A 23561-nucleotide genomic window follows, 5' to 3' on the forward strand; every position below is an offset into this window, starting at 1 on the left:
TGGGCTGGAGGAAAGTTCCCGAGGTGGGCCTTGCTGGAGAAGGAGGATAGAGGAGGGCCTTCCAGCAGGAGCTGTGCAATCCGAGGCTGAGAGTCTGAGAACCTGTTCTGTTTGCTAGCTGGGTGTCGGCTGGACAATGTCTGGCTGCAGCCCACAGCCCGAGAAGGGAAAGGGGAATGTCAGCCAAACAAGGCTAGCGTGGGGTCACCCACGGAGGGAGGTCTTGACTGGCAGCTGGAGCAGGAATTTCAGCTTCGCTCCGTGGCCGAGGGGAGCCTTGCGGGCTTCTGATACAAGAGTGGGTGGTGGGCTGCAAGCCTCAGCTCAGCAGTAGCCTGTGCTTTCCAGGGTACCTCTGATCAGAGAGACGACAAAAGCAACACCCCCCTCACTGGACTGTTTGGGGCAGCCCCCGCCTGAACCACACTCCGGAGGCCTGCGTGCTCACTCCTCATTCTGGCCCCCGTGTGCCAAAGCACATTCCAGAGTGGAGCTGAATGCCTTGTCTCCACTTGGCACAGTCAGCATGGGGCTTCAAGGGGCTGTGCCGTGAGCAACATTGGCATTGTCTGTGCCCCTCAGACTACATTTCAGTTATTCCCTCAAAGAAAATAGCCCAGGGAATGGGAGGCTTATACCCATACTCAAGTCCCCCACAAAGCCTGTGGAATTTCACTCTGGGCTGAAGTAGCTCTGAAATGGCAGGGGGCGGGGGTGCAGCTGTCCAGGAGGAGAGGGCTGGGGGGCTTGGCAGAGCAGAGGGGTGAAGGCTGTTATGCATGTGGGCCCAGCCCTCACTAGGACACTATCTAGCTCTCAGCCCCCTTTGCCAGCTCCCCCCTCAAGCCAGGCTAGGCCCCCAGCCCTCACACTACTCTCTGTCAGAATCTGCCCCAGAAAGCATCCTTTATGGGCATTATCCTATCGACACTCATGGCACCCTGGAGGCTGGTGTTGTTTAGCCCTATTTTACAGATGAGGAAATCAGGCTTGGGGAGGGGTGTCTGTCATTGCCTGGGCTCTAGATCTGGGTCCAGGATGTGTACTCTTTCCATGCTCTGAGCAGGGTCACAGCCATCACGTGGGACACTCATAAATAGAGCTCCTGCACCACCACCAGGGCCAGTGGGGGTCATGGCACCCAAGACCTGACAGGCAGGGGTCACTTGCCAGCCTGGGACAGATGTAAAACAGCACACGAGCAGGGAGAAAACAAGCACCCAATAGCAGTGAGAAGGGATGGCAAGTAGCCAGACAGGGGGAAGGACACACACACACACACACACACACACACACACACACACACACACACAGTTTTTTTAAAGATACGTTTGCGTTCTGTGTAAGTTCCTGGTTTATTCTCTGTTCACATTTGTTACTCTGTTTAGCCTCATGGTGGAGCTGCGAAGAAGCAGGACAAAGAAGTATTTTTATACCTATTCCACAAACGAGGAAACCAGACGAGGCCAGACTTCTCGGGCTGTGTGTCCAATTCCTGTTTCCTTCACCAGTGGTTTTCACCTGGGCTGTCCAGAAGCTCTGGGGTCCAGGGAACTTCCCAGACCCAACCTGTGTGGCTCTGCCTTCCATGCTAGTGTTCACAGGAGATTTTGTGTGTGGCTGCTGAGGAAAGATCAGAAGTCCACTGCAGCCCCCGCCCTGCTTCCCAGAAGTCCAGCTCACCTGGTCTTTGGGGCAAGAGCAGATGGTCTTGGCATCACTGCCCGATGGGACTTCCAGCCCACTGGTGATGCGTGGGCGCCAGAAACAGCTTCAAGTGGGAGAATCAGCTAGTGCAGGGGAGGGACCAGGCTGCTTCTAAGCTGACTTGTGTCAAACTCAGTCGGCTTTGTGCCCTTGAGCAAGTTACTCCCCCTCTCTGGGCCTCATTTTCACTACTTATGGAAGGGGTTTGGATGGGCTGACCATGGAATCCCTTTAATGCCAAACTTTTTTGAGTCTCAGAAACTTATACTGAAGACAGAGAAATGGGCAGCACATTTTTTTAATAATTTTTTTTAATGTTTGTTTTTGAGAGAGAGAGAGAGAGAGAGAGAGAGAGAGAGAAATAGTGCAAGCCGGGAAGGGGCAGAGAGAGAGAGAGAGGGAGACAGAATCTGAAGCAGGCTCTAGGCTCTGAGCTGTCAGCACAGAGCCTGAGGCAGGGCCCGAACCCACAAACCGCGAGATCATGACCTGGGCCGAAGTGGGCACTCAACCGACTGAGCCACCCAGGTGCCCCTGGACAACACATTTGAGAAAAATTTACATCCAAATGGTTTAAATCAAACATTACTAAAAAAAATAAATAAAATACATTGCTGAGAGTTCCAGCAGGCAGTTTTCATGGTTGCTGCAGTTCTGCAAGCCACAGAAATGGAGTCTTTCGGGGTCAAACTGGGTCCTTATTTCTGTTTAGTGAGTTCATTGCCAGGAAAGGGAGCCCCAGGCCCAAGCTGATGGTTCCGGGGGAAGGAGGCCCCGAGTTAGGATGGTCACCGTCCCCCTGCCAAGTTGAGGTTGCCTTCTGTGCATGAACTAGTCCCCTCTTTATTCTGAGTGGAGACGGTTTCGCTGCAATGCCAGTCTTCGGAGCACAGCAGAGAGTGCCCACACCTAGGGGGTGTCTGGGAGGTGTGCAGCCTGCGGGCTTCCTCCAGGGGCTCCCCCCTCCTGTGGTCACCGCCTGTGCCCGTGGACGTGCAGTACTCTGAGCAAAGGGCTTGGTGCCCTGAGTTGGGTTGCCAGGATCCACGTCCACGCTCCACCTTCCCCAACCGGGTCTCCCCGGCCACTTCAGCATCCTCTGCCTGTGCACCTGACAATAGAAGCTGCCTCACAGGGGTGCGCGGGGATTACGTGAGTTGCTCCACGTTGAGCACCCAGCACGGTGCCTGGCACACACCTGGCTGAATGGAGGCTGCGATTATTGCTACTGTTAGGCAACAAGTGACTACTCTCTCCTCTGTCCTTCCCAACTAGCCGGAGACCCCAGAGGTGAAGGTCTTGCAGGACAGGCTGGCAACCACAAACCTGAAGATGAGTGAACTCTGCAACCAGATCCAGTCTGTGAAGCAAGAGCTCCGGATGGCCCAGAAGGTATTTCAGAGCCAGCAGTCAGGTCTTCCTGTATGGCTGGGATTGGGAAGAGCATGGCCAGGACAATGGGTTCCATTCAGGGGCAGCAAGTGCTTGGCCCCATGAGCATCATGCTGCTTGCTCTGGGTCAGGTTCCAGGTCCAGTAACTTCCTTCTGTCGGCCCTTGATATTGACCATTGGTGAGTGGGGTTGCTGGCTGCCTGAGGGGCCCTCGTGGTGCCCTCGTGGTGCTCTCCCTGCCCTGGACAGAGAAGGACAGTGCCTTCTACCCAGGGAAAGTGCTACAGACTTTCCTTATGCTACGTGCACCCTAGTAGATCCCGGGTCTCTCCTTAATAAGCCACCTTGAACTTGGAAGCCTGCCAAGACTTGCCTCCTGCCCTCTGCTGTCTGTGATATTAGAATATGAATAGGTTGTTTGTGTATTAAAGGCCCCTTTCAAAGAAAAATACTCAGACTTGGGATGCAGGCCCAGCTGGTTCATTATTTATTTTTATTTACATAGTGAATTCTCTGGCATTTGTCTTCTCTGCTGGAACCACTCAGACTAGCCAAGATTTCCAAAACAGTGTTCTATTGTGGAAACAAGCGCCGGAGACCGGGTGCGCTAGATTGGGTTCCCGTGACAGGCTTCAGAGGGGCTCTGGGCACCAGCTGGAGTGTTTTGTGTCCACCTCAAAGCCTTGAGGTAGGGCCTGCACACCACCGTTCAACAGCTACAATGTTGGGCCCTTCTGGAACCAAACACCCCCAACTGACGTTCGGTAGCCCTCCTCCTTGCTGTGCTCAGACACGGCCCCTCGTCGGTGGCTTCTTACAGAGGTCAAGGCCCTGTGGCCATGTACTTCCTGTATCTATGCAGAATGATCTCAGTTCTCACTGACAGGTGAACAAATTGAGGAAGCAGATTTTGGTCAACTTTGCAGTTCACTCATCCCGGAATATGTCAAGAGCAGAGAGGGCCGCCTCTGAGCATTGTTGGCAGTCCCTTGTCGGCTGTAAGCATCGCCAGGAAATGCTGGGGCCGGTGGGATTCCTGCTTTCCCAGGGACAGCGGCTCTGAGAACATGGCCAGCTGGCCCGCGAGGCAGGAGGAAGGTGTGTAGGCGGGGGCCAGGCCCTCTGGGAGCCCCATGCACCCTTGCACTGCTCCTTAGTAGGAAGGTGTGTAGGCGGGGGCCAGGCCCTCTGGGAGCCCCGTGCACCCTTGCACTGCTCCTTAGTAGGAAGGTGTGTAGGCTGGGGCCAGGCCCTCTGGGAGCCCCGTGCACCCTGCACTGCTTCTTAGTAGGGCAGCAGTATTAGGGCTCTTGTGGGGCCCTCTCTCTTGGCCTTACTCGAAGGGCCTGCCTTTTTCAGGTTTTGACCAGTGAGGTTGGGGAAGATGTGAATGTCCAGCAGCTCCTGTCCTCTCCTGGGACCTGGAGGGGTCGGGCTCAACAAATTCTCGTTCTGCAAAGCAAGGTGAGTGCGCTTCCTCTGGGCCCGAACAGAGGGCTCAAAATGCCCCAGAAAGGCTGACGCTGACCCACATTAGAGGCACAGAACCCTAAAAAGGCCTTGAGGCACTACAGAGCATGCTTGCAGGGCTGCGTCGTCTTCCATTCTCCCCCACCAGCCTGATTTTAATTTGTTATTTAACGAACAGGCATTTATATAACACTTACCATGTGCCAGGCACTGGCGCTTAACAAATGCCAAAACCTTTGATTTATTTTACCCTAGGCATATTTTCTTCCCTAGTTCATGTAAATTTGCGTGACTGTTATCCTTGCAGGCTTTTTCCAGTTTTGTCCAGATGCTTGAGGACTTTTGAAAGTTTCAGTTACCCAGTAAAGACTTAGCCTTACCCCCCTCTTTATGTTCTAAATATTTTGGAGGCTAAGAGCTGTGGCTCCAGAGCCAGGCTGGCTTGGCTTCAAATCCCAGCTCTTGAGTCACCAGCTGTAATGGCCTTGGGCAAGTTCATTCTTGTCAATGTGCCTTGGTTTCCTCATCTGTATCCTGTGGATAAGGATAGGAGCCACCCCACAGGCTTGTTGGGAGGACTGAATGAGTCTATATGTGTAAAATGACCAACACAGTGCCTGGCGTGGAAGAAACACTGCACAAAGGTTAGCTGTGGCTATTTTCCTTTTTTGCCTTCAAACCAAAAAACACAGGAGTAGGTGTGTAACTTCCACTATTTGCCAAGCACATGGCCTGCATCCCCAGGGACTTTCAAGTTCACAGTTCCTGGGTGGCTTTTGTCCTCAGGGCCTCATGGGGATCCTTGAAGCCAATACGAAGGTGGGGAAAGTCTCCAAAACACTGTAGTTAATGATCAATGTGTGGCCTTGGGGTTCAAAAGACCCCAGTTTGAGTCTGCCTTCAGTTGCTGGTCTATAGGTTCAGTGACCTTGGGTAAATCACTTCGTCGCTCTGGACCTCTGTCTCCTCACCTGTAAAACGGACGGTGTTGTGGATTAAATGAAATAACATTTGTAAAGCACCCAGCACAGTGCCTGGCCGTAATAAGCACTCAGCACGTTTGTCGTTACCATTGTTAAGCTGCATAAATAAACGATTAAAAGTTTCATACTGTGTTCTCTAATGCTTAACTGGAATTACCACACATTGCCACACGAGGGCGCTGATGTGTGCTTTCAAAAGCTGCTGTGGAATCCTAGTCAATTTTGCCCCAGCATAGGTTTACCCAACTGTGTTCCATCATTTATGTATCAACGTGGAAAGCAGGGTTAGAAGGACCCTAGGCATTATTCACTTCAACTCCAGTGTAACAAAGCCATCATTCTGTGGGGTGACCTCTACCTGCCACTGGCCAAGAGCCTATGAGTGCTGGACTGTGAGCTGTGGCCCACCCGGGCCAACTTGGGGTTTCTCAAAGTTGCCTAATCCTAAAAATCACCCATAGCAGGTGATTAAAATGCAGGACCCCAGGTCCTTCCCCTGGAGTTCTGACTTGTTGGTCTGGAGTAGGCCCTAAGATTTGTCATTCTAAGGAGCATCTTGGGGGTTCCCAGGCTCAGACAAGTTCAGGATACTGAATCCTTATAACTTTATACGGGGTGTACCCTTAGGCCCATTTCACAGATGAGGGACGCGAGATTCAGAGAAGTTAAGCAAGCTGTGTACATTCACACAGTTAGTGAGGATCTGAGCTGGTCTCTCAGCTTTTAAACTCCGTCCTCCCTCTGCAACATCTCCTGCAAGTGGCCAGGAACCTGTGGCCTCCCAAGTCTTGGGTGACCTGTCTGTTAGAGAGTTCTTTCTTGTACTGATATCCTCCAACCTCTCTCTCCAAGGTTCCTGGAGCCACTCAGCTGCTTCTTGGTCTCAAATAGCCTCTAAGGGATGGAGTGATTTTTCTCATTGTCCAACTAAATCCCCCTCGCGTCCTCCCCTGTTTTGCTCAAGATGCCGCCTCAGGTTCCTCCCCCACCTCAGTGCCCCTCATATGGAGTTTCTGCGTCCATCAGACCCTCCCCTAGTGGGATTTCCTGTTGCACCGCAGGACAGCCCCTGAGTGGTTGAGTCTGTGGGTGCAGACCCACCGTGGAATGACTAGTTTACCGCTCTCAGGTTCGTGAGCTTGAGAAGCAGTTGGGACAGACCCGGAGCCAGTCTGCAGGAACATCCAGTGATGAGCCGTCTGTCTATCCAGACCCAAGGAAGCTGTCTGCACAGGAGAAAAACCTGCTGAGGATCCGCAGCCTGGAAAGGGAAAAACAGGAGGGCTGGGAGGTAATGATGTCCAGGGAGGAGGTTAGTCGGGCACGTGGCACCGGGAGAACATGGCCACCTCTGCAGGGCTCTGAGGCCCATGCGTTCATGAGTTCTGAGTCACCCCTTACAGGCAGGAGACACCTGGGGTTTGGGGCACCTTAGTGCATGTTCCTCACATCCTGTCAATCCAGCTTGACACCCTCAGCCCATTTCATGAGCTTTAGGTGGCCCCATCCTGGCTGTTCTGGACCTGAAATTGTCACTGTAAAACGAGAGGAGAATGTCACGGCCCAGAGTGACGACCCAGTGACAGCATCAGGTGGGGCTCAGCGGAGGAGAGCTCCAAACTGTGGGGAGGTGGGCAAGCTGGGACCAGCACCACACGCATCTCACTGGCTGTGCTGGGAGTGGCAGAAGCCAAACTCTGTCAGGCTTATGAGACAAAGAATGTATTGGTCCATGTAGATGAACAGTCTAGAGGTGGTCTAGCTTCAGGCACAGATGGATCCGGGGATCTGGGGACTTGGTCTTAACACCACTTTTTCCAGACAAGCTTCATTCTCTCCTGTGGGGACTCCTGGTAGTCCTAGTTTCTATCTTCCAGCCCATCCCCCACAAACAAAGGGCTTCTCCTCCCCAGTAGTTCCAACAAAGTCCCAGAATTAAATGTCGCTCGGCTAGCTTAGGCCATGTCCCCATCCCCGAGCCAGTCACGGCAGTTATGGTACGGGATGCTTTGACCGGCCAGCTTCAGATAGATCCCCTCCCCTGGGTCTGAGAGATGAGTCAGCCTCTCAAAAGTGGGCGTGAAAGTGGCGAGCGGGGCTTTCTCAAAGTAAGTAGAGGAAGAAGCAGGTGCTGGGAGGCTGGGCAGGCCCACTCCTCGGCACTGGCCACGGGCTTCTTAACAGTGAGGTCTTACCTTTCCATCAGGAGACTTCCATTTATGAGTGCCAACTCTGGGCTAGGCCCTGTGCTAGGAACGTTGTGACCATCGCTACGTCATACCCCCAGCGTCCTAGATCATCAGGTGTGAGGAGGGAACAGTGGGACTGGAGAAGCAGGCAGGGCCAGGTCCTCCCGGACCTTGTGTGCCGGCGGGGGGGTTAGGCTTTCGTCTTGAAGGAGGTGGAAAACCACCAGAGGGTTTTAAGTTGTGGAGGGACGCAGACTGCTGTGCATTTGGGGAAGGTCACGTGGTCAGGTATAGGGGGCTAGGTTGGAGGAGGTATGGGAGGCAGAAGCAGTCATCCACTTGAGACATGACTGAGGACCTGAGCAAAGGCAGTAAGACTATAGCCAAAGGCCAGACACCTGCAATATTTGAGGGTCGACTTCACAGGGCTCAGTGGCGGGATGGGGGGTGGGAAGCAGAAGGGTCGTGAAGGACTTCCAGTGAATGTCACAGGTGGGTAGAGGAGACAGGGAGGAGATTCAAGGGAGATGGGGAGCTGAGATTTGAAAATGTTGGGTGGGAGGTACACCTAGCTCAGACTTACACATTCACCCAGAGCAGAGTATGTTGTAGTTGTTGAACCAATCACAAACCACGATGCGGGTAGAAGGAATCTGTTCCCCGTGTGCACTTCCTCTGCCAGATGCCCGCTAGAGGTGAGGCAGCAGAGCAACAGGTGAACAGTGGCTGCCTCCTTGCAAAGATCTGAGGCCCATCATCTCCTACTATTTGTCATTTCTGTAAATCACATCCACAGGGATCTGAAAACACCTTCCCAGTGATAATTAACTCTCAAGACCAAAGCAGATTATGCCACCTAATGCCCAAACCCTCCTCAGTGTCGCAATCTCGGCTCCTGATGGTTTATCTAATCTGGACTCTGTCCCCTCACTCGCTGTGCTCTAGTCACACATGTTCTGCCCCGGGGCCTTTGCTCTTACCCTCATTTCCTCTAGTCTCTGCTCAGACACCACCTTTTCAGAGAGGCCTTCCTGGACCATGCCATTGTCTCCCCGCCCCCCACCTCTTCCCTTCCCCACTTTTCAATAAGCACTCCTTCGCCATTTGACATCTGTCTCCCCAGCTAGGATGTTATCTCCTTCGGGAGAAAGACTTTGTTTTGTTCTCTGCTGTATCCCCAGCACCTATAGTAATGTTAAATACATAGTAGGCCCGCAGGGAATGTTTGAGAGGGGAGGGGAGGGGAGGGGAGGGGGAGGAGGGGAGGGGAGGGGGGGAAACTCCAAAGGTGTGGGCAGCACTTGAGTTGTCACTTTGTAGCTCATGCGAGTGGGGCGCGGTCCGGGCTGACGGGCGGGCGGACGCACACGGACCAGTGGGGCAATGCAGTGGGGCGACACCTACTCATCCAGCTCTCGGTGGGGTGAAGCCACTTCAGTTTGAACCCTGGGCTTGGTGCTGTTCACTAAAGCATGGCTTTTCTCTTTCCTCAGCTCAAGCAGGGAGTGAGAGGCAGGGGCAGCCAGGCTCTCTGGAAGACACAGCCAGAGCTGGCGAGTGTTTCCTCTCCTGTCTGACCCAGGCAGAGCCAGGGCAGCTGCCGGGACAACTGTGTTCTCGGGCTGACGGAGGAGTGCTGTCACCCATTAGCGACATCTGTCACACACCAGGGCGAGGGCAGGAGGCTCTGGGCCCACCTGACACCCCCGAGAGGCGAGGGCTGGGGGCCAGGGCACCGGCTCTGGGCCTCACCTGTGAGCGAGAGCCAGGGACCAGATGTGGCCGAGGTCCCATTCAGCCCCACTGCCCACGACTGTACTTCCTGATTACAGAAACTTGTGGGGGAGCGGGATGGCCTCCAGAGAGAGCTTGAAGAACTGAAAAAGAAGTTTGAGGGCATGAGGTCCCGGAACAAGGTGCTATCAAGCGAAGTGAAGACGCTGAGGAGTCAGATGGGGACCCTGGTGGAGAAGGGCAGGCATGACGATGAGCTCATCGACGCCCTCATGGTACGGCCCAGCCTCTCGGCCCCGGCGAGAGCCGGGCCAGGTCCCTCAAACACGGCCCCCACCCTGCCCAGAAACCCATGACCCAGCCGCAGCCAGAGTGAGCCCTCTCTTGCCCCAGAATGCCACCTGCGTAACCCGGAAGCCCATCGCCCCCACGTGGGTCCCAGCCCCAAAGCCACGCCCCGGGGACAGGAGCAGCAGAGGCTGCCCGAGCATGTGGACAGGTCGTTTTGCATGGTGCTGGTGCGGGCTGTGGTGTCTGAGCCGGCCCCAGCCGCTGGAGCTGTGGAGCCCAAAGAAGGAGACATGGACAGGGAGGAAGGAGATGTCATGTTACACCCTGGGTGGTTTTTTCAACGAGGAATGGGAGGGGCAACTGAGCGGGGGGGCCAAGAAACTCTTATCCATGTGGCAGCGTAGAGCCCCTCCCCTTCTGGGCACCCGGGGTGCACGTGATTCATAATGGTGGGCCGCCAAGTCAGCCCCTAGGGTCGTAGATTATAATCCCATTTCCCACACGGGGAAACTAAGATTCCAGTTAGCAAAGTCTTCCGGGACTATTCGCCTGAGTGCAAACCAGGTTGGTCTGACCATAAAGCCTTCCTTGATTAGCAAGGCCGCACTGCTTTCCTGACTCTAGCCTGGTCTTTTCTCTCTGGGACAGAGGCACCCAGAGGTTTTCGTCTCTTGGCTCTCAAGTTGTGCCCCAGGCCCCTGAGGTGGTCATGCCTGGCTTGGCCGGGGTGCGTGGGGGCACAGGTGCTGCTTAGGCACCACCCTCGTCCATAATAACTTCACCAGGTGGGGTGGTAGGTGGAGCACAGAAGACCTGAGCTCTAGGCCCGCATCTATGGACACTTTGCTGTGTGACCCTGGGTCAGTTGCACCCCCTCTCTGAGCCTCAGCTCCCAGTTTTAAAATAAGGTGTAGAGCTGGATGTCCTCTGAGGTCCCTGTGTGCCACCATATGTTACTGCAGATGGCATGAGGAAAGCTGCAGACAAGCCCAGCCCTGCCGTTCAGAGCAGTGTGCCCTTGGGCTCTCTGGGCCTCGGTTTCCTCCACTCTGAGTTGAGGACAGCGGCCCTTTTCCCCATTCCCCATCACTGACCTGTCCTTTCTGATGGCCTTCGGGTGAAGCCCCCACCCTAGTAGTCTCCTGGGAGCCTCTGCAGGGGACAGGGCCTTGGTCAGGTGCTGAGGGATCCCTGGCGAGGGGTGCAGGTACCACCTTCAAGGTCATCTCCCAGCAGGGGGATAGGGTTTCTTTTTACCCAAGTATCTCCCACACTGGCTGAGGGGCCACCCTCCGAGCTGCTTTCTGTTGTCCTGAGAGCCCCTTGGATGTCCTTGGCCCAATCTCAGAGAAGGAAGTTGAGGACAGGAAAAGGCCACGGTTCCCACCTGCCTTGAGCCCCGCTGAAGGCAGGCAAGGAAGGTGCCTTTCCTGCTTCTCAAGGGAACAGGGAGCATCCCACTATCAGGTTCCTGCAGGAGCAGGGAATGGGTGAGGGGGGCGGTCTTCCCTGCCCGCCTTGCCCAGGGGTCATGGCTAACCCCGTCTGTCATCTTCCCTCCTGCTTGGCCCCCCCAGGACCAGCTGAAGCAGCTGCAGGAGATCCTGGGCAGCCTGAGTCTACAGGAGGAAAAGACACGGGCATCCCAGCTCCGCCTGGACCAGCAGCTCAACAGTGAGGCTCAGCGGAGCAGCAGCCTCGTTGCCCAGCTGCGGGCCATGGTGGCCGAGAGGGAGGCCAAGGTGCAGCAGCTGGAGCTGGAGATTGGGCAACTGGGCATGCAGGTGAGTAGGGCACTGGCCTGCCTCGGCCCGCCATCCATTTCCAAGCCCTGGCAAGTCCATCCACCATCCAGAGAAAGCTCAGCAACTGCCACTTTCCACCTGCCTTTCCTCAGGCCTCGCCATGCCCTACCTGGCTCCACTTTGGCCCTCTGCTTCCCTCTGGCTTCCCACCCATTCTCACACACCTTTCCTCTCCTTCCTCTGATGGTCTCCCTTCTCTGCCTAAAACCTGTCTGGGGCTCCGCGTCGCCCTTGGCCTCACTCGATCCTCCAAGGTCCAGGCTCCTCCCAGCTCCCCCTCCCTCTCCCCACCTGTGGCCTTCACCCTCATGATCCAGAATGGCAGCTACAGTGCCAGGCTTTACATTCCCATTCCAGGCAGCAGGATGGCAGAAAGGAAGCCACTCTCCATCCAACTTGCGAGGCCCCACATGATAAGCTATTGCTGCTACCCCCCTCCTGCATCTTCTCTTTTTTAAAAAAAATTTTTTAATGTTTATTTATTTTTGAGAGAGAGAAAGAGAGACACAGAGGATGAGCAGGGGAGGGGCAGAGAGAGGGAGACACAGAATCCAAAGCACGTTCCAGACTCTGAGCTGTCAGCACAGAGTCTGACGTGGGGCTCGAACTCACGGGCGGTGAGATCATGACCTGAGCCGAAGTCTGACGCTTAACAGACTGAGCCACCCAGGCACCCCCTGAATCTTCTCTTCACCCTTCCCTTCCCCCACACTCTGGCCATGTGGCCACCGTTTAGCTCCTTACATGGCCCTGCTTTGTCCCCATTCCAGGCTTGTGCACATGCCTGAAGCATATGCCTTCCCTTTCCTCCCCCACTACCACTGCCTGTTCAGTGGTCCCCGGCCTTTAGGCCCTACCCAGTCATGAGCTTCTCCAGGGAGCCCCAAGGCCCACATTCTGTGTTCCATGCCCTTCCTGGGCACTCTCCTAACTCCCCGGGCACCCCCAGGCCAAACTTTTATCACCCTGTGATCATCTTCCTGTTTCCCCCTCTAAACTCCTCCTGAGGGGGCACACACCATGGTACTTCCTTGCCTGGCACAAGACTGAGCCCCCAGTGTGCTTGCCTAATGAGGGGGTTCCTTAGAGTTGTACCTTGGTGGATGCCTTGCTGGCACAGCCTGGGCTGCTAGGGGTCAGGCACCGTGGAACCGGGGACTGTGACTCCTTCCTGTGGTGGTGGTGCTCAGAGGAGAGGGGAATTGGTGGCCTCTGGGGAAAAGGATTCCATGACGGGCACACAAGTCTCCCCGTGGCAGAGAAGCCTCACAGCCAGGGTGACTGGGACAGCCAAAGGCATGTCACAGAGCAGCCCCGCCTTTTGTTCCCAGGGATCCAGGTCCAATCAAAAGTGTGGGAGCCCACGAGCCCCTCAGCCCCAGCCTCAGTGTGGTGTTACCTGGGCTTGGTGGTTTGTCTCACAGCCGTCCATCTGCAGAGGCCAGGGTGGCCTGGGACCTCAGAAGTGGCTGTGGTAGAAAATGTTGCAGCCCCTGAGGGTGAAGGCAGGGAGCCCAGGGTTGACCAAGGCCTAGGGACAGAGTATGTGTGGCCGTGAGTGGGGGCATTGCCTTTCAGTCCTCACCCCGCTTCCCAGTGGGAAGTGAAGTCTCAAGGAGCATGTGGGAACATTCCAGTATTTTCACTCCACCACTGTCCCGGCTCCAGGCACACAACAGAGAACCAATTCTTACCTCAGAGGTCATCGGCTAATTGGGGGCCACAAGAGAAGTTGGTGCACACATCTCAGGATGGGCAGGGCTGGGGGATGTGCCAGGTTGTCTGGGACTCACCCCAACTATCCACCCCTGATGGCCTGACCTCCTGCTGGGGGTCCTCCAGTGCTCCTTCTTCTGGCCTCACCAGCTATCCAGAAGCCCGAGGTGCCAGGGGGAAAGGGGGCCCGGGAAGCCCAGCCTCCCTCCAAGACTTCTGGCCCTTGCTATGGCCCTGCCACCCTCTATGGCTCCAGGTGTCTGGAAAGTCCAAGCGTCTCCAGCTGACAAAGGCAGCCAGCCTCAGGTCACACGTGGCATTCACCCTGTGTGGGTGGGGCTGCTCAGAGAGGTGGGCCCACTCAAAGACGTCAGCCTCTGATCTGGCCTGAATCAAAGGCCACGCACTTCCCTTTGGGACCTGAATGTAGAACAGCTTCCTGGCCCGGTCACCACCTCGCTCCATGTAGCTCCCTTTCTGAAGAGAGGCATTATTAGATGTCATTATCATGCAACGAGTGCCTTCGCCAAACAGCCTCCCTTTTCTCTCCTGAAAAGAAGACTCTTTCATATCCCCTAAAAGCCCCGAACTCAAGCCAAGGCCCCCTCCTGCCTTCTCCAGGCTTCTGAGCCAAAGCGCTGAGCGTCGAACCCATGTCTGTTCCTTGCAGTATCTTCGGAATAAAGGAGTGGGCGAGGGGTCCAGTGGGCCTGAGGTCAACCCTGCCTACACTAAGTTCCTGGAGGACCCGGGCCAGACCAAGTCCCCGGCCTCAGCAGGTGATCACGTTGGCAGGCTTGGATCTTCTCGGTAAGAAAAAAAGTGGGATAGAGGGGTTGGTAAGTGAATATTAATTATTCAGAAAAAAGGCTGCCTCTGCTGGGAAGCCACAGGTGCAGTTCTGAGATGACTGTGCCATCCGTTGTCCTTCCAATCTGTGGGCCTCTCCTATTCCATTAGCCCTGCGTCTGCAGGGAGGAGCCGGTTAGGCTCCAGGTATTATTCCTGCAAGAACATCTGGTTGCAGCTCCCTGTAATATCCTCTCTGAGCTGGCCTTGAAACGCACCTGCTTCTAGGATTCTCAAACAGACCTGTGTTGGATTGCTCAAGGCTATGATGTCTCCTGGTTCTGTCTCGTCTTGAGCAAGCAAGAGTTCTGGAAAGAAGGGCAGCAAATCCACAGGACTGCCCCGCCAGGCTTGCTGTGAGGACCAGCACCAGCCACCTCCTCGGGCTCCCCAGATCCCGGCCGGCCCCTGCTCTCCTCCCAGGTGGGGCCCAGCCGGCCTTCCCATGGTGACGAGCCCCTTTTGCCTTCACACAGCTCGGTGACCAGCCTGGGCCACACGCTGGTGGAATCTGCTCTCACGTGGCCTTCTCTGCCCAGTCCTCATGGGGCCTCAGCCAGGTATGAACTCAGGATCTCAGAGCCCTCACAGTCCTTCCCATCCTTGATTGGTCGGCCAGTTCTGCCATCCCATTATAAGGAGGGGAAACTGAGGCCATGCCAAGTCAAAGGACTCTTCCAAGTTTATATAAGGACATGGAGGGTCAGGGAGGCCCAGTGCCTTAACCAAAGTGGTAGAGCAGGTGGCTTCAGAACTTGAGTCTTGGCCTCTGGCTTGCAGTTCAGTGTCCCTTCTTGTTACCACAGAGTTAACACAAGGACTTCCAGGGCCTGGAGCCCAGCTCCTCTCCTTGTCTTCTCTTCCCCACTGAGACTCAGTCTCTAGGGCGAGAATTTCATGTCATACGGGTTACCACTTTAAGTCACTGATATCCCCTCAGCTCTCTGGCCCCTCTTTGTTGTTAGAATCAAGCCTTGTACTTAAATGGCTCCTTTGTTTTCCTGCCAGCTCACAGACAAATGGTAGCTTTGTCCTGCCTCTGAGCCCTGTCGTGAGCCCTGCCCACTGTCCACTGGAGCCATGCTCCTGGCGTCAGCCCCCGTCTCCGCCCCTTAAGCAGGTCAGCTCGGGTTCCGGGCCAGGCCTCTGAGTGGCCCTAGTCCACATTTGACTTGCTCTATGGCTCCGGGCTTTCCTCCTCTCTGAGATGCTATTTCCTAAGTAGAGCCTGAGACACTTCTAGCCTGACTTTTGGCAGTACAAGGGACCATGGGCCAAGGCCAGCCCTGCAGCGGCCCCACCCATCAGCCTGGGGTCACAAGGGCACTTGGGGGAGAGTGGGCTACTCTGAGTGACAAGATGACTACTTCCAAGTGTGGGAGGCCTCCTGGGGCCACAGGGAGAATGGACAGGCTCCGTCTCTCTGAGGTTTTAGTCACAGTAGTGGGAGTGGGAAGAGGGACAAGATGGCCCTCAAGATCCCTTCCAGGCCTGTGTGGCCATCACCTTTGCACTCCACAGGGAAGCAGGAGCAGATGTGCTCCTCAGCTGTCCAGACTGCTGACTCTCAAACTTATTTCTTGCACGTTACACAAATATTTACTGAACTCAGCCACGTGCAGGCCCTACCCTCATGGAGCACACAGACCTCTTCCTACAGTGACAGGACGAGGAATGTGTCTATCGGGGCTGGCGTGGTGACCGTGATGGGGTATCTGGGAGGAGGGCAGGGGGGACGGGTCAGGCCCCTTTCTCCTGCAGCTCCCTCCTACACACACCCCCTCACAAGAAAATCATGGAGGTGGCCGTGACCAGAGCTTTCTGGACTGCAGTGTGCACACAGATCAGCTGGGCATTTGCCAGGTTAGATGCAGGTTTTGACTTGGCAGGTCTGGATCCACAGGCACTGATTCAGCGACTATATAGTTTGAGCAGCAAAGCCTTAAAGTATAGTTAGGAGTCAGAACATGGAGGAGTCTGCAGTCCTCGGGGCCCATCTCATCCAAGCCCCTCAGCTTTCAGAGGGAGGACCCAGGCCCAGACAGGGTAAGAGACCTGCCCGAGATCACAGGACAAGTTAGCCCCTGGGCCCGCACCCCCCAGCCCAGCTCTCCATGTGTCCTGCGTTGCTAGAAAAGCAAACGGAGGATCACCAGGGCCTCGGGGGGAAAGATGAGGGCAAAGCAGAGAGCAGCTTGGGACTCACAAGTGGGCTCTGGGGGGTTCAGCTGCGGGCAGAGTTCACCTTCCATCTGGGCTCCAGACAGCAGGTGAGGGGCTAGTAGGCACGCCCAGTGGCCAGGAGGGGAGCAGTGACGGGCTAGATCAGCACTGAAGCAAACTGACCGAGTCACAAAGTGGGCTGGGCTTGAGGCCAAGCCAGGAGATGCAGGAGGGCCGGGACAGGCTGATAGGGAGACGGAGGCTGGGCATGGTGGCCAGACCACTGGCCACACAGGTGCCCAGGACACCCCAGGCCCTCAAGGGCCAAATTCCATAGCAGCCAGCCTAATTCCAGGCCCCTCCAGGGACTGGATAGACAGAGATACTGATGCAGCTCTAGCCTTAGTGAGATCTGGCTGTGCAGCCAGCTAAGTGAGGTCTAGAGACTTTAGCAGGTACAGGAATAGTGGGCTGAGAAGAAGCTGGAGGAGGAAGACCATCAGGGCCAGGATGGATGGGATTGGCTTCCTTCTCTGTGGCTATCTCTGAAGATCCCTGAATGTTCTTCCAGTCCCTCCTACCATCAGAGGTAAGTGTGTGTCTTCAGGTAGCCCCTCAAATGACTTCTGCCCTCTGTACCCACCCTGGTCCCCAGGTTCTCGGACTCCCCAGAACAAAAGGGCTGGCAGGCACAAGTGACAGAGTTCAAGGCCCTCTGGCAGGCTGCTGAGGTGGAGCGCGACCGGCTCACCGAGTTTGTCACTGTCCTACAGAAACGGTAACACATGGCACCCAAGGACATGCTGTCATGGGGCTATGTGGATGGGGGTGTGGACGGCCTGACACAAGGACATCTTTCTTGGACAGGGGCCAGACCTCATCTGTGACTGGGCCCACCTTCCTCGAGAGTTTGGCTCCCACAATGTTGGTCTAAGGCATTCCCAGTCATCACTTGTGTGCTCAACTAAGTGCTTCACAGCTTTGGGGCCCTATTGTCATTCTTGTAGTTTGTCCTGTCCTACATGTATCCAATGGGACTGCTATATGCATGTGGACATGTGGTGGGAGTCTCAGGGGAGAGGCTCTCTGGAGTAGGTAAATCAGTCAGATGAATCCACAAATAATTGAAATCTCTGACGAACATGGCACCATACTTGGCACCATTGGGAAATTTGGTGGCAAGACAGAGGCTAGACTGATGTCTGAATTATAGAGAGCAAGAGGGCCGCTCATAGATGGGAGCTGAAACTTCTCTGGGGAGGAGGGAAGCATGTCACCCAAGGCAGTGGACCAGGAGGTATAGTTTTCTCCAAGGGGTTGTCGACAGACTTCCATTCAGATAAATCAGTGCTCCTTGCTCAAGTGACCCTTTTGGCAAGAATTGCAGGTACTCAGGCCAACACATGGCCCAACCATGTGACCTCCACAGTGGAAAATATAAAAGATAGCACTGACTTCTTACCCTAACAGGGCAGGCAGCCAGGGCTCTTTGGTGACAGACAGTAGAAACCACTTCTGGTAAGTTAAGGGAAAGGCAGATTTTTGGAAGGTGTGGGCAGATTTTAAGGGGGCAGGGCAGGAGAGGAGCCCAAGGAGGGGCTTGGGAATCTTGGTTGGGGAATCTTGGTCACAGGACCCCTTGGGTGGTATATCCTGGGGCACTGGAACAACACAGGCCCAGTGGCTTCTTATGCCAGCGGGTTGTGGGAGAGAAGGTCTAGATGACCTGGGTTGCTCTCATGTCCATCCCTAAACACAGGCCAGGCACCTTGCTAGAAGGACCTCCAGGTACTCACAGAATGGAGGAGGGGCAGTTTGCCACAGGGAAAAATCGAGTACCATACCAAAGAAGGAGTGAGCGGTGCTGGGAAGTGGTCGATGAATGGCCATTCCCGAAGTAGTGAGAAGTGACTAGCTATAATTGTTTTCTTTTCATGTAGTACATAGAGAAGGTACGAATTTCAGATATACTCAGGGATAAGAGAAAAGTCACATTAATTTCTCTTCTGTAATTGAAATATAATGGATAGCACAAGTCTCTAGTCTATCAAATGGAAGAAACATACTCAATTTAGGATTTCTCTCCCATTTCTCTCGAGCTTCACCTGACTTTGGGGGATTTTGTGAACAAAAGTGACTTAGTTATGTATTGCTGTGTAACAAACCATTCCAAAGTTTGTGGCTTCACACACAATGGTTTATTCTTTCTCGTGGCTCTGTGGGTTACCTAGGTAATTCTGTTCCACATAATGCCAGCCAGGATCACTCATATGACCTTGTTCAGCTGGAAGGTAGACAGAGGTGCCTCAGTTCCCTTTACTGTCCTCTCTTTCCGTGTGGTATTTCATCTGTCAGGGCCTCTCTCCATGCAGAGCAGGGATTAGGGATTAGGAAGTGAGCAAGGTACCCAGAGCACAAAATTTAAGGAGGCACTCACTCTCAGAGTCATGCACATGTATTTTTCTCTCAGCTGATACCCCTGACCTTTTTGGGTTCAATCTGCGGCTTTATGTCATTTTAGGGTGTGAGGGAGCTCTCTGTGGCTCTCTCAGGCCTGTTAGCCAAGACACGTGGCCATTTCTACTCTCAGGCATTGCTGTCTCCCTGGGCTGTAACTAGGAAACAGGGCCCAAGCTCCCCCTGCATTCGTATCCCCTCCAAACTTATTTGGATTTCTCACCCCAAAGTACAGGACCTGCCTTTCTCTGAGATCCCCAGTTCTATTCCTTTCTTTATCTGGAGAGTCTGTTCTGGTCTTGCGGGGGGCGTGCGGGGAGGCAGAGTTTCCCCCTCTCATACACGCCCTATCACCTCTGGCTGCCTCAGGCCCCCTGCAATTCCCCAGTCTTGTGTCCGCATCCTGGAGAAACCACTGTGCTCTGCTTGGGATCCCCTCACCCCCTCACCTGGTGCAGGTAGACTGAAGATAAAAATAGAGCTGGTCATCTGTTTCCCTTCTCTCAAATCCTGTGTCCAGTGTTCTGTGTCTCTTGACCTGCTGTCCAGTGTCTGAAAACAGTATGTTTCATACGTTTTAGCCATTTTTCTAGCTGTTTACACAATAGGAGGGGCTAGTCGGCTTAGTCTGCCATGACAGAAGTCACTAAATTTGTCTCCTTTTGAAAAGCATATAGTTGGCTTTGTTTTTAAATTCAATCTGTGAATTTGTGTTTGAGGATGTGATTTTAACCCATTTTTACAATATTTGGAAATATTTTGATCAGCTAAATTAATAGTTTCTATTTGCCATGATTTTTCTTTGCTCCTTTTTCTCCATTCTCCTCCTTTATATTGGCTGGGTCGGGTTTTATTTCCCTCTCTTCTATACAAGTTTGGAAGTTATATATTCTATCTTCTATTTTAGTGGTTACCTGTACTCTTTTAACATAGAGTTTCAGCAAGTCTAAAGTCAGTAGAGGGGCGCCTGGGTGGCTCAGTCAGTTAAGTGGCCAACTTCGGCTCAGGTCATGATCTTGCAGTCCGTGGGTTCGAGCCCCATGTCGGGCTCTGTGCTGACAGCTCAGAGCCTGGAGCCTGTTTCAGATTCTGTGTCTCCCTCTCTCTGACCCTCCCCTGTTCATGCTCTGTCTCTCCCTGTCTCAAAAATAAAACATTAAAAAAATTAAAAAAAAAATAAAGTCAGTAGAATTCTTTATTATCCCTTTGAGCAATAGGATACATTTAAAGTTTTGCTTTGTTTTGTTTTAGTAATCTCTACCCCCAACGCAGAGCAAATCTCTGCTCAAATTCACAATCCTGAAATCAAGAGTCGCTTGCTCTCCCGACTGAGCCAGCCAGGCACCTCGAATAGTTGAGAATGTTTAATTCTGATTCCCCTTTTTGTGTCTTCCATGTTACTGGACTCTAATATTTGTCTATTACAGCACATTCTTTTTACAAAATCCTCCAAAATTAACCCTCCAAATTCACCTTTTAAAAAATTAGTCAGTATCCCTTTACTTCGGCCAAAGTATTTAAAAATGTCTTCCTTCACTGTTCCTTCTCGCATCTCAATCTCCCCTCTGGGCTCAGTTTCCTTCTTACCAAAGTGCGTCCTTTAGTTCAATAAGACTATGTGGATGGTAAACTCCCTGTGTCTTTATTTACTTTGGAATCTTTATTCTGTCTTTCTCTTGAAGGACAATTTCCCTAGGCATAGAATTCTTGGTAGCTGGAGGCCATGAAAGCCCATTGTCACTGAGCATCCATTGTTGCCAAAAAGAAATCTGCTATCAGTTTGATTGTGGTTCCTTCCTAGTTATGTCCTTTCTCTCTAGAAGTCTTTTCAGATATTCTCTTTGTCTTTGGTATTTTGAAGTTTCCCTGTGATGTGTCTAGGTATTGTATTTTGCTTTATTTTTCCTAGGAACTGGTATGCCTTTTCTTTCTGAGGACTTCAGTCTATACATTGCCAAGGACTCACTCCACGTGTTGCCTCTCCCCATTGTTTCTGTTCCTTTCATCTAAAATGCCTCATCGGGAAGCCTGGGTGGCTCAGTGGGTTGAGCAACTGACTCTTGATTTCAGCTCAGGTCTGATCTCAGGGTTCGGTGAGATCGAGCCCCACGTCAGGCTCCCTGCTGAGCACAGACCTTGTTTGGGATTCAGGATTCTCTTTCTCCCTCTCTCTCGGCCCCTCCCCTGCTTGCATATGCTCACTTGCTCTCTCCCTCAAAATAAATAAACTTTAAAAGTAAAATAAAATAAAATGTCTAGTCAGCCTATGTTAGACCTTCTTTCCTCTGCAACTCTTAAAGTTTCTCAATATTTTGGGCTGATAACTGCATAGTTTCTTCAAATCTGCATTCCAGCTCATTAAACCTCTTCAGCTACACTTCATTTGCCATGAAACCTATTTTAATAATTGTAATTTTCATTTCTAGCAGCTCTTTTTTGTGTAAAACCCCCTGTTCTCTTTCTTTTTTTAAAATGTTTATTTATTTATTTTGAGAGAGAGTGAACAGGGAGAGGGGGAGAGAGAGAGAGAGAGAGAGAGAGAGAGAGAGAGAGAGAGAGAGAAAGAGGGAGAGAGAGAATCCCAAGCAGACTCCGCACTGTCAGCTCAAAGCCTGGCGTGGGGCTCAAACTCATGAACCACAAGATCATGACCCAAGCTGAAATCAGGAGTTGGATGCTCAACCCACTGACCCAGCCATGCACCCCTCCTGTTCTCTTTCTTATATTATTTGTTCTTTCATTAAGATTTCTTGCTTTTCTCCTTATAATAATATGAAACCTACTTGATCCCTTGAAAGTTACTCTATCATCTTCATTACTTCTTGGGACCCTAAGTAACGTCTGTTACCTCCCCCTCACAGTGAATTATTTCTCTATGTGTTTTGTATTTTGTGTTGTTTCTGTAAGCTTTTCTTCAATGCTATTGTTTTTTCCTTCTTGTGGGAGTTCTTGGGTTATGAAAGTGCTCCTACAGAATGGTTCTGCTTTTGTTTCTGTGGAGCTTTGGGGGTGTCAGTGGTCTCTGAGTGGTACTTTATTGGTTTAGGATTTCCTGAGCACCTGAAGTGCTGGCCTTGTGTTTCAATTTTCTCATGATCGGTGCTTCCCCACCAACACATTTAAGGCCCAGTAGATTGCAAGCTTCCTTACCACTTCCCCAGCTTATAGATGGATTTTGTCTAAGTCTCTTATGGCAAACAAGGCATTCTTTTGAGGCTTCCAGAATTATACAGGGAGCTTCCTTGCAGCTTGCTGCCTTATAGGAGCCCACATTTACAGCTTCTACACTCAACATTGGCCTCAAAATACCCTGCTTTATGCGGTCCCTGGGTAGCTCAGTCAGTTAAGCATCGGACTCAATCTTGGCTCAGGTCATGATCCCGTCCCGAGTCAGGCTCCACACCGAGTGCAGAGCATGCTTGGGATTCTCTCTCTCCTTCTCTTTCTCTGCTCTTCCCCTGCTCATGCTGTCTCTCTCTCAAAATAAATAAATATTTTTTTAAATCCTTGCTTTATGTGATTGGAAGTTTTGTTAGTTTTTCTATTACAAACATATACTTACTTATTGTAAAAAGCCTCCTTTTCCAACCTGCCACTCCCCATTTCTCATAGAAAAGAACTGTCAGAACTTCTAAAATGTTTTCTTTGCACATCCAACAATGTATATGCAAATATATGTGTATACATATGTGCACATATATGCACATACATTTTTATTAAAAGATGGACTCACACTAAACACATCTTTACATTTTTGTTAAGAGTATACCACTGTTAGGTTTCTAAATGTGGAATCATTGGGTCATAGAATGTGTACCTTTAGATGTTTACAAATAATGGCAGATTACCATTTTAAAATGAATTCATTTACATTCCCACCAATGATGTGACCTATCCACCATTTCCCCATAGCGTCACGTCTACAAAGTTTTATCAGTGCATGATGTTTTTGCCAAGCTAATTAAGGAACACTATTATCTCATGGTTGTTTTTATCTACTTTGCTCTAACTAAAAGTGGGGATGAGCATATTTTTCACGTTTCCAGCCTTTCACATGTTCTTTTCTGTTAAATATATATTCATACTATTGCACATTTTTAAAAAGTTATGTTTTTTCTTTACATCTGTAAAGAGCTTTTTATGAATTATGTATATAGTATTATGTATGTAATATGTAATATTACATACATTTGTCTCCATAAAGGTCTTGTATCATTTATATTAAATTAGTTCCTGGGCATGGGGACCTCCTCATCTGAGCATCCCCACATTTAAAGTCCTCACGAAAGCAAAATTTTTAACATGAAAACATTCACTAATGACTCGCCTTACTTAACATTGTTCACTTTACGCTGCCATTGGGTCACTTTGGTCAGACTCTTGAAATATAATGAAAATCAATTACAAAGTAAAAAGGCAAATTAACAAAAAATCTGGCATGTCATGAGGTTGATGCCCACGATGTTAGGGAGCTGTTAGAAAACCATGGCAAACAAGAATCTAGCTGAATTAGCCCAGTAAATGATTAAAGAAGAACAAATTGGTGAGAATGCAGACTGGTCAAAAGAGAATACTCAGAATACCAGTGAGAAGTGTCGAGTAGAAAGTGAAATCTGCAGAGGCCGGAGAAGGAGCAGCCCCAGACCAGGCCACAGGTGGAGGAATGAGAAGGATCTGAGCTTTTGTGTGTGTTTAGAAGAAAAGCTGTGGAGCCTGCTGATAAATTGGAAGCTGAGAACAGTGAGGAAGAGAGAGAAGGCAAGAATGACGCTCAGGTATTTAGGCCAAGCACCTCTATGGGCGG

The 23561-nt window shown here is 52.0% G+C and overlaps 1 protein-coding gene across 3 annotated transcripts in view; it reads left to right on the forward strand.

The window, feature by feature from the left end:
• Positions 1-23561, forward strand: part of CCDC13 (coiled-coil domain containing 13) — a 53815-nt gene that overhangs the window by 23540 nt on the left and 6714 nt on the right. For all 3 annotated transcript variants that reach the window (XM_053903920.1, XM_019418860.2, XM_053903921.1), the window contains 8 exons: positions 2983-3099; positions 4460-4564; positions 6683-6844; positions 9575-9751; positions 11345-11551; positions 13959-14098; positions 14614-14697; positions 16956-17078. In XM_053903920.1, coding sequence (XP_053759895.1) covers positions 2983-3099; positions 4460-4564; positions 6683-6844; positions 9575-9751; positions 11345-11551; positions 13959-14098; positions 14614-14697; positions 16956-17078 — 1115 coding nt within the window. The remainder of the gene's footprint in view (positions 1-2982; positions 3100-4459; positions 4565-6682; positions 6845-9574; positions 9752-11344; positions 11552-13958; positions 14099-14613; positions 14698-16955; positions 17079-23561) is intronic.

This window comes from Panthera pardus, unplaced genomic scaffold, assembly GCF_024362965.1.
Source record: "Panthera pardus isolate Hobbes unplaced genomic scaffold, ASM2436296v1 HiC_scaffold_16, whole genome shotgun sequence".
Taxonomy (NCBI): domain Eukaryota; kingdom Metazoa; phylum Chordata; class Mammalia; order Carnivora; family Felidae; genus Panthera; species Panthera pardus.